General features: G+C 36.3%; 3 protein-coding genes across 3 annotated transcripts; 2 read left to right on the forward strand and 1 right to left on the reverse strand.

The window, feature by feature from the left end:
- Nucleotides 1–162: 162 nt before the first annotated feature.
- Nucleotides 163–5247, forward strand: LOC106656497 (RNA polymerase-associated protein CTR9 homolog). The gene is made up of 11 exons (XM_014377497.2): nucleotides 163–556; nucleotides 858–956; nucleotides 1039–1278; nucleotides 1358–1942; nucleotides 2018–2137; nucleotides 2258–2568; nucleotides 2647–3367; nucleotides 3433–3549; nucleotides 3626–4464; nucleotides 4537–4866; nucleotides 4935–5247. The coding sequence occupies exons 1-11, from the start codon at nucleotides 515–517 to the stop codon at nucleotides 5152–5154; spliced, it is 3624 nt and encodes a 1207-aa protein (XP_014232983.1). The 5' UTR covers nucleotides 163–514; the 3' UTR covers nucleotides 5155–5247.
- Nucleotides 5248–5464: 217 nt separating this feature from the next.
- LOC106656498 (snRNA-activating protein complex subunit 3) lies at nucleotides 5465–7384 on the forward strand. Its single transcript, XM_014377498.1, has 5 exons — nucleotides 5465–5538; nucleotides 5610–6018; nucleotides 6088–6363; nucleotides 6438–6679; nucleotides 6806–7384. Exons 1-5 carry the CDS (start codon nucleotides 5528–5530, stop codon nucleotides 7182–7184), a joined length of 1317 nt encoding a protein of 438 aa, XP_014232984.1. The 5' UTR covers nucleotides 5465–5527; the 3' UTR covers nucleotides 7185–7384.
- Nucleotides 7177–10386, reverse strand: LOC106656499 (transmembrane and TPR repeat-containing protein 4-like). The gene is made up of 10 exons (XM_014377500.2): nucleotides 9991–10386; nucleotides 9684–9912; nucleotides 9435–9618; nucleotides 9180–9359; nucleotides 8652–9112; nucleotides 8196–8579; nucleotides 8008–8115; nucleotides 7793–7934; nucleotides 7408–7705; nucleotides 7177–7327 (listed from the first exon to the last, which is right to left on the reverse strand). The coding sequence occupies exons 1-10, from the start codon at nucleotides 10034–10036 to the stop codon at nucleotides 7188–7190; spliced, it is 2172 nt and encodes a 723-aa protein (XP_014232986.1). The 5' UTR covers nucleotides 10037–10386; the 3' UTR covers nucleotides 7177–7187.
- Nucleotides 10387–10782: the final 396 nt, after the last annotated feature.

A 10782-nucleotide genomic window follows, 5' to 3' on the forward strand; every position in this document is an offset into this window, starting at 1 on the left:
CAATCAATATTGAACAATAATTGTAGCGCTAAACAATTTCAAGTTTTTAGCGGTATGTTGGCGTCTGCACTGCAGCAGCGGCGGTAACCCTCCATTTTGCACGCGAGGCCGCACCGGACGGCAGAAATTCGCGCATCGCACATAATGCAGTCACTGCGGCAGTGCAAGCGTTGCTAGAGCGTATTAGTTTCGTATAAGCGTGGAAACCATCTGTCAGATATGTTTCTGCCAAATGTTATTGTTGTTGCAAAAACAAAACATTGCCGTTTACCGAGATAGGTGCTTTGCATTCTCGTGCCTGCACGGATCGAAGTAGTTTTTGCGTGTTTATCGATTTTGAGAGTGGTTGCTATAAAAGGGGGAAAAAAAAGTTCGCAGTGCGACGTGCAAAATGAAGTTTCGTGATACTAGTTGAAGTTGAGTGAGCACAAATTGTGTTTAATACTTACTTCCTAATGAATTGAGAAGAATATAATTTTATTTGACGCAGCTGAACAAAAAATAAGTTGCAATCATGTCTGAGTACATTGAAATCCCTTTGAGGGACACAAATGAGGTGAGTAAAATGAACATAACACTTTATACCAGTTATAAGTGCTATTGATAAGTAAAAAATTTCAAAAAGTCTTCTTTATAATTTCTAAAAAATCTCTCATTTCCAGAGTTTTATAATTATATCTATGAATCTAGTAATAATTCAAAACAAACCGATAATTTTGTCAATTAGTAGTTTTTAAATAATTAAGAAATATTGTGTAACTAATTTTTGATTTCACTGCCAATAAAAATAATCATGAGTAAATTAAACTTTTTAAATTATAAAATAAAGATTAATTTTCTATGTTCATCTTGTATAGGTCATAGAATTATCTGTGGACCAATTACCAGATGGAGAAGAAGTGCTGGGTATACTGCGACAAGAAAATGCCCAACTACATATTTGGGTTAATTTAGCCGTAAGATCATTTTATTTTATAATGCATTTCAAAATGAGTTATATTTGAATTTTAATATTGATCTATCATTTATATATTCCAGCTTGAGTATTACAAGCAACGAAAAATTGATGATTTCATTAAAATTTTGGAGGCATCTAGAATTGATGCAAACGTCTACTATGAAGACTATGAAAAAGATCAAATGCGAGCATTGGATATGCTGGCAGCTTTTTATGTACAAGAAGGAAATAAGGAGAAAAATAAAAATAAGAAAAAAGATCTATTCACAAAAGCTACTCTCCTTTATACAACAGCAGATAAAATTATTATGTATGACCAGGTAAGTTGACGATGAAACACATTAAATAATGAGTGAAGAATCCAATAAATATTTAGCAAATTTTTCAATTTTTCTCAAGAATCATTTACTTGGGCGAGCTTATTTCTGCCTTCTTGAAGGAGACAAAATGGAACAAGCCGATGCTCAATTCAATTTTGTTCTCAATCAATCACCAAATAATATTCCATCGCTTTTGGGTAAAGCCTGTATAGCTTTTAACAAAAAAGATTATCGAGGAGCTCTTACATTTTACAGGAAAGCTCTGAGAACTAATCCAAATTGTCCAGCATCTGTTAGAGTTGGTATGGGTCATTGTTTTATGAAACTAAATAATCATGAAAAAGCAAGAGCAGCATATGAAAGAGCAAGACAATTGGATCCTAGATCAGTTGGAGCATTAGTGGGCCTTGCCATACTTGATTTGAATGAACAACATCCTGACAGTATTGAAGACAGTATAAGGTCTGGTGTTACTAAGTTATCAGAAGCATACACAATTGATTCAACGAATCCCATGGTTCTGAATCATTTAGCCAATCATTTCTTCTTCAAAAAAGATTATAACAAAGTTCATCAATTAGCTTTACATGCTTTTCATAACACTGAAAATGAATCTATGAGAGCAGAAAGTTGTTACCAATTAGCAAGATCATTCCATGTCCAGGTTTGTAAATGAAAATGAATTAATGCTTATACATTTATGAATTCAGTAATTTTTAAATAAAACCTTTTTTTAAAGGGTGATTATGATCAAGCTTTTCAATATTATTACCAAGCAACTCAGTTTGCTTCACCTTCTTTTGTTCTTCCTCATTATGGATTGGGTCAAATGTATATTTACAGAGGAGATAATGAAAATGTATGTAATTTAACACTTATTTCCGTAATTTATGATTGAATACCATTTTAACTGAATTTTAATTTTTAATTTTTAATTTTTAATTTTTAATTTTTAATTTTTAATTTTATATATAAATAGGCAGCCCAATGTTTTGAAAAAGTATTAAAAGCCCATCCAGACAATTATGAAACAATGAAGATTTTAGGATCATTATATGCAATTTCCCCGTCGCAATCCAAACGCGACATAGCCAAAAGTCATCTAAAAAAAGTCACCGATCATTATCCAGATGACGTCGAAGCTTGGATTGAATTGGCTCAAATATTAGAACAGAGTGATTTGAAAGCTTCTTTGAATGCCTATGAAACTGTTATTAAAATTCTCAATGAGAAAGTGGAGGCGGATATTCCACCAGAAATTTTAAATAATGTCGGCTCCTTGCTTTACAGGTAAGAATTGCGTATAATTTTTTTAATATGTGATTTGTAAAGTTTATTCATACAATTATTATTATTCTTTATTTTAAGATTGGGTAATCTCGATGAATCTCGAAACAAATTGATTGAATCCCTTGAGCGCTCACGAGCTTACGCTCAACAAGATCCAGGATATTACAATTCAATCGCTGTAACGACCACTTACAATTTGGCTCGAGTTTACGAAGCTCAATGTATTTATGACAAAGCAGAAAAGCTGTATAAAGACGTGTTGAAGGAACATCCAAATTACATCGATTGCTATCTGAGATTAGGATGTATGGCTCGAGACAAGGGTCAAATTTACGAAGCTTCGGATTGGTTCAAAGACGCATTGAGAACCGACAACGACCATCCCGATGCCTGGTCACTGCTCGGCAATCTTCACTTGGCTAAACAAGAATGGGGACCCGCTCAGAAGAAATTCGAAAGAATTCTCAAGAATCCAGCTTCGGTGAACGACGCCTACTCGCTCATCGCCCTTGGTAACATATGGCTGCAAACTCTGCATCAAAGCGGAAAAGACAAAGAGAGAGAAAAACGTCATCAGGATCGAGCATTAGCCATGTACAAACAAGTGCTAAGAAGCGATCCGAAAAATATATGGGCTGCCAATGGCGTGGGTTGCGTCTTGGCTCACAAAGGATACGTCAATGAATCGAGAGATATTTTCGCTCAAGTCCGCGAGGCCACGGCCGAATTTCCCGATGTGTGGTTGAATATTGCTCACATTTACGTTGAACAAAAGCAATACGTTAGTGCAATACAAATGGTAAGTTGAACAGCCGTAATTAGATATTGTTCATATGATTATGAAATTATTTAAATACTTTTCAGTATGAAAACTGTTTGCGAAAATTCCATAAATTTCATCACGTGGAAATTCTCATTTATTTAGCAAGAGCTTATTTGAAAGCTGGAAAGCTGAAAGAATCAAAATTAACTCTACTGAAGGTACTATATCCGAAATTTTTTCTTCGCAAATCGGTATAAGTTAATCGAAATACTAAACTGTAAATTGCGTATTTAGGCACGACGCGTCGCGCCTCAAGATCTGGTGCTTCTGTACAACATCGCGTACGTCTTGCAGCTGCTGGCCACGCAAATTCTCAAAGACGAGAAAACCAAGTTGACGACGGTACTGCAGGCGGTGCACGAGCTCGGCCTGTCGCACAAGTATTTCCAGTACCTGCAGACCAACGGAGACCGCATGAAGATGATGGCCGAGGCCGAGGCGAGATCCTGTCAAGATCTGCTGTCCCAGGCTCAGTATCACGTCGCCAGGGCACGCCGACTCGACGAGGAGGAGAAGATGCTGCGCAAGAAGCAGGAGGAGGAGAGGCTCGCTCTGAAGCAGCGCCAGACCGAGGAGCAGAAGAAGCTGGAAGAGATTCAGCGTCAGAAGGAGGAAGAGATGCTGCAGAAGAGGCAGGAGTACGTGGAGAAAACCAAGAACGCTCTCATCTTCAACGAGATGCCCAGCGAAAAGCCGACCAAGAAGGGCAAAAAGAGTCAAACGGAGGAGTACATCAGCGGAAGCGATGACTCCGGTAACGAGGGCGGCGCAGAGGGTGGAGAGGATAGACCCAAGAAGGCGAAGAAGCGCGTCGACGCTAAAGAGCGAAAGTCTCGAGTCAAGAACAAGCGAGGACACGACGACGGTTCGGGAAGCGACGTGCCCCAATCGAAACGCGGAAGGAAGAGCGGAGGAGGTGGAGGAGGTGGAGGAGGCGGCAAGAAAGAGAAAAAGGAAAAGGTCAAGAAAGGTCCGAAAGAAATTTCGGTACCGAAATCTCGAATCATTTCAAAGGAAACGATTTCAACCTCCGAATCCGAAAGCGATAACGAGCGCTCGAAAATCAGGAGCGGGTTAGTAAATTTTCTTCTAAGTTATATCGTTGAACTAATGTGTAAATAATAAATTTAATTTTCGAATTACAGGGACGAGAGCGACGGCGGTGGCAAGGGCGGCGCCAAGCGTCGCATCGACTCCGACTCGGAGGGTTCGAGGGTCTCGCGCTCGAGGTCGCGCTCAGGATCCAGATCGAGATCGGTATCTCGCTCGAGGTCTCGTTCCAGATCCGGTTCGAGGTCGGGCTCGGGTTCTCGCTCGAGGTCAAGATCGAAATCGAGATCGCGATCGAAATCAGGATCGAGATCGAGGTCGGGATCGCGATCGAGGTCAGGCTCAAGAAGTCGCTCGGGCTCTCGTGCACGGTCTAGATCCGGTTCGAGATTGAAGTCGGGCTCTCGTTCGAGATCGAATTCAAGGTACAAAATTCACAACATTAATCATTCAATGAGAGAATTTCAAATATTTATGTATTTTATTTTCGCAGGGCAAGATCGAGGTCGAGAAGTGGATCGAGATCGAAATCCGGCTCGCGCTCGCGTTCCAACAGCGGTTCGCGGCGCAGCCGATCGGGCTCCAAGCGGAGCGGCTCGAGATCTCGCTCGAGAAGCGTGGGTTCCAGGAAAAGCGGCTCCAGATCGAAATCGAGATCGAGATCCAAGTCGGCGTCCAGATCAAAATCCAGAAGCGTTTCGCCCACTCATTGATTCGACGTTGAGGGAAATTCGCAATCTAATATTACCTTGTATTGATATTTTTATGATTGTAATTTATTGAACGATTGAATTTTATATTCATGAAATTGGAATTATACATATTTAATATGCTTGTGGAAAAATATTTAAATCTTGAAAAAAAAAAGATTAATGATGTAAACTATTTCTTATGAAAGATATAATTTTAACAATAAAATTTGTATAAAAAATAAAAAACTTGTCTTCAATTTTGATCTTGTTTTATTATACCGACTGCGAGCGGCGAGTGCGCAATATGCAACCAATTGGTCCATCATAAGAATAAGAAGCGCCGGATAAATAGTAAACAATCGAACATAACCTCTGCGTTTTGAAGCAAATCAGGATGTCAAAAAGGTAAACATGTCTAATTTTTCATTGTTTAGATATATAAGATGTTTATAACTTTGAATGATTTTTTTGTAAAGTGGAGGAAAATGGAAAAGCGACATGGACTTTCGCAACATTTACGAGCAATGTTATCGAGGCTCTGCACCTATAAATATCAACAACTATTTCACACAGTACAGGAATTTGATTGATGAGTCAGGACTCAAGAATATAGATAAAACTGACAAGGAAAAACTTTACAGCCTTGTTGGTGATCAAATAGATGAAGAAAGGTATGATTTGTTAGCGGAGTACTGTAATCCGGATAAACTGACATGTCCCGGAGAGTTGCAGAAAATGAAGAAAGCTCATTTCGAATGGTGCAAAGATCCAGAAGACAAGTCAATTATTGAAACATGTACCTTGAAAACGGTACAGGACACTCTTTTGAGAAATAGACTAAAAAATCATCAGGTACCTTCAAAATATAAAAGTGAAAAACCTATCGTAAGTACATTCAATATGTTTTAATAATTTTCTCTAATTATCATGAAAAATGAGAGTGAATTTTTGCAGTGCTATGAACCACACGTTCCAAGTACGAGCTCTGTACCAAGATTGATACCAAATGAAGACATGTTAGTTATTGTTAGAGTGTACACACCATTCACCAGCAGAAACAAGCTTAGTACAGGTTCACTTGGAAAATTGTCGATCAATCTTGTAGTTGCAATGCTTGGTTCCCAGACATTGGACAAATTAAGAGATGTTATAAGTTGTGTTTCTGATATGGCTATTTCAACTGAAATGAGTGCAGCACCCATTAGGTCACATGCAACTCAGATGGCTAAGGTAAAGAGAATACAAACATAATACAATATATCAATATTTTTATTCAATTAACATTTTGTATACATTTTTTCTAGGATGTTTACAAATCAGGTTTCTTTTTCATTGAAAACACATTTTACAACGACCTTAGAGATCCCAACAATCATGACAATAGTAAAGTCATAAGAGATTGGATGAAAAGTAGAAACTTTGATAGTGCTAAAACTGCAGTAATGGAAAACACACGAATAGATAGTCTTGTCTTGAAATTTGGATTTCCCTGGGTTTACCAGCATCAAGGAGATTGTGAACACTTAATTTCTTTCAGCAATGCTAGGTAACTTTTATTATTAATTTAACATTAACTAGTTCAAATGCAAGGAAATGGATTCAATTCTCAATCAGCACTACTTTACATTTCAAATTTTACACAATTAATTAATTTTTACTGATCATTTTTCAGATTAGTGAATTCATCAGATGAACTATGTACTGAAGTTTATCCAAGAATACTTAGAATTAAACCTAGGCCAAATCGTTATTGTATGACTTGTGGCATTTACAATGTCAGTTGGGTAACGATTGACAACAACCGATTACCTCACAATCCGTGTTTATTTTGTGAATCTTGCTTTAAATCATATAATTATGTAAAAGGAAAAAAAGTTGGATCGTTTTCAGCATATCCTTATCCTTATGATAGTGAATTACTGGAACCATTAATTGATGAAGAAATAATTAAGCAGAAACCAAAAAGAAAATTGACTAGATATGATTCTGATGGAGAGGAAGAAAGTATAGAAAATAGAAGAAACAGACCTGGTACCAGTCGTGATCCTTAGGACCTAACTTGAAAGTTTTAATTTCAAGTTATTCAACTTATTCAAATTAACTTTAGCTGAATTCAAATGAGGATTAAGTTTAAGTGCTTTTTTGTACATCATCTCAGCCTTGTCATATTTTTTCCAGCGATGATATAATACTCCTAAATTGTAAATAATAATTCAATTTTTTAAGCCATAAAAAAGTACATGCGAAAAAATTAATATAATAATGTTATTATACCTAAATTAACGTGATAAACCGCATTTTTTAGATCCCCAGCAATAGCAGTTTTAAAGTGATATTCTGCCTTTTTGAAACTTTCATCTTTGCCTAGTATGTTACCTATGTTAAAGTGTATAGCAGGATCATTTGGTATGTATGATAGTGCCTCTTCAGCGTAACTTAGAGCCTCATCTGATTGACCCATTTCTTCCAACAGCAAAACCAAATTAGTCCAAGCTTGTTTATGATAAGGATTTTGCTTAAGAGTGATCTCCCAAACTTCTTTGGCTTTTTGCAAATTTCTATTGGCCAAATACTAAAAAAAAAAAATTATTTTACAGTCATAAACCTTTCATAAATAATGGTGAATTATCTTCATCATAAAAATTAATTTTATTCATACCAAAAGCCCTAAATTGTAGTAACAATCTGGATATATATTTCTGTATTTTATAGCTGTGATATAACACTTCTCAGCTTCTTCATTTTTATTTATAACTGCTAATACTATGCCTAAGTTCATCCATGCTGCTGGAAAATCTTTTCTAAAATATTAAATACTTTTAATTAATAAGCTCTTCATGCATAATTTATTTGGATTAATAATTGATCACTTACTGAATATCTATTGCAGCTCTAAAAAGTTTTTCAGCTTCTTCATAGTGTTGTTCATTCTTGTAAATGTTACCCAAATTGTTCATGGCATGTGGATACTTTGGGTTTAATCTTTAAATTTAAAATACAGGATTTGCAAAATAATCAAAAAGAAAAATGTTCTATTTACAACTCCAATAATAATCATTCACCTTAAAGCCTCTTGGTATTCAGATTTAGAATAATTAACTAAACCTTTATCAGCAGCTACTTTTGCAACATTATAATGTACTTTAGCATTTAACGGACATACTTTTAAACCACTTTGGAACAATGTTGTTTCGTTTCTCCATTGATTGCTTCTAATCCATGAACGACTGGAGAAGATCAGTAATAAGGCACAATAGGATATTGCGATTATTCTTGAATTAGTCACAATCTTGGATACTTTCCTTAATCCAACAGCAAATAAAAAGCAATAACCAGCTGAAGGGACAAATAAAGTTCTCTCTGCAAGAACAAATCCCACTGTGAAGAATAAATTGCTAGCTGGTAAAAAGGGAATTACTGCAAGAGCTAATCCCATTATTGTGTATCTAAATGAAAACCATAATTTTTTTATTAAATGAATGTAAAATGTCTGCATTGATAAATTAGCATTAGCTCACCTAACTAGTTGTTCATCTGTTTTTGAAAATAGGAATCTCATGAAAACAACAATAAATAGCCAGAATGCTATAATACATAATATTCTGGGTTCAATACTTTTAATTAATGGTATGCAACCCATTGACCAATCGAAGCATAGCCAATCTGGACACAATAATATCCAGACATTCATACAATAAATGTAATTATAATTAATTATACGCAATATAAAATTATTCAGGAATGCTGCTGGATTATCTCCAGGTTGGAATGTAGGACTCGTGAATTTCATAATACTGAATCTTAAAACAATTAAAAATATGGAGCTCAAACTTAATACTGTACATCTCACCATAAAAGGTAAATTTGATATAATATATTTTTTTACATCTTGATATGTATAATTCAGTCTTGTAAGTTTTAATATATCAGCAGGTAGTATTTTGTTAACAACAATTATATCATAAACAATACAAATACCCTAAAATAAAAAAGAATATTTGAATTATTAAAATGATTAAATTTTTAAGAAGTATATCAATACTTACTAAAACGGTAATACCAGTTTCTTTACAAAACATTGCAGCGCAACTGTTTAATATGCACAATAATATGCAATTATATTTTATTACCATACAATTTGTATGAACACCTTTATAGTAACATATTATAGACAGCCACATGAAAAGTGCACTCAATACATCCGCTCTTCCAACTATGCCAGAAACCTGTTGCAGGTATAGTAAAACATTCAGATAAAAGTACAAATTTCATGAAAAATAAGCAGTTTAAGGCAAACTTACAGCTTCAGTGTGAACAGGGTGAACAGTGAATAATAATGTGGCAGACAAGGCTATCAATGGTTCCTTCCATTCCAATAATATTTCAAATACAAAAAAAGTCAATATACACACAACGGTATGTAACAAAATATTGGCTATATGAAAATCTGCTGGATCCAATTCCCCTTTGACTAAATAATGCCACCTTCAGAGAAAAATCTTTTTATGAAATCTCTTTATTCTTATTGAAAAATAGAATAATTCACCGACCGGAATGTGAGAGTCGTCAAGGGTCTGTAGGACTTGTGGCTGTTTTTGCTGGACAAATTCGTGCCCCAAAAGTCATTTTGAAAAATTTGAAGCAACGGCGTTTTGTCCTTGACGTCGTCGTTGTTGACGATGGCCTCGGTGTCGTCGAACACGAAATTTCCATCGTAAGAATTGGAAAAGCAGAGAGAAGCCGCGACGATCAAAATGATCGTCGTCGGCAAATTATAAACTGTCAAAATAAAAAATTCGATTGGATTTTTAAATGGCACAATCGGATAATAATTATTGAAAATAGCATAAAACTCACTCGGCAAGGCTACGATAGCTCGACTTTTTTTCCTACTCTTCAACATGATCGAACAATCGGCATAATTCCTCTAGGCAATCTCTATTCTACTGCTCATCTAACACTAATGATCCTGTCCGATGATCACCCGCGAAACTGCACATTTTCAGCCGCAGCAGCAGTCGAACGGTGGGTGCACGCACAGGATCAGGCAGTATGAAATTTAAAAGCGGCTTGGCGCGTCATGATACATCCACACACACGAGATCTAGATCAAACGCGCTCTACATATCTTCTATAACAAACGATACGCCGAATAATGCCGCGGCCTACATTATTATTTTTTTCTCTAAACGCGGGAGATCGATCTCATCGAAGGGGGATGACAGCCCTCTACCCTTTGTCAAAAAAAAAATTGGCGACGAGGTTAGGTCTGTCTATCCTACCGAAATGTCCCGTTTTGTGGCGTGTAGTGCACCTTTTTAACTTTTTTACCCCCCCGTTTGGCTCTTCTGCTATATTATTGATCCGCGAGCAGCAGAGTCTCGCAGTTTCGCGTAAAGGTGTGCAGTCCATGTGATTGCAGGTGGGTATACAGGTATATACACGAGATGTAGCGTTGGAAAGCTTGATTCGTGCAGTTTTCGCATATATTCGAAATTCAATCTTCGAATCGCGGCTGCGGTCCGGGCACCGATCTTGATTGCGATTCAATTTGGGCACGAAATAACTCCTGGAATCTAAATTATTGTTTCGCTCATCGATTTGACTGACAATAAAATATTATGAATTTTTATAATTGACATAATTTAA

Source organism: Trichogramma pretiosum, unplaced genomic scaffold, assembly GCF_000599845.2.
Source record: "Trichogramma pretiosum strain Unisexual culture from Peru unplaced genomic scaffold, Tpre_2.0 scaffold20, whole genome shotgun sequence".
Classification (NCBI taxonomy): Eukaryota; Metazoa; Arthropoda; class Insecta; order Hymenoptera; family Trichogrammatidae; genus Trichogramma; species Trichogramma pretiosum.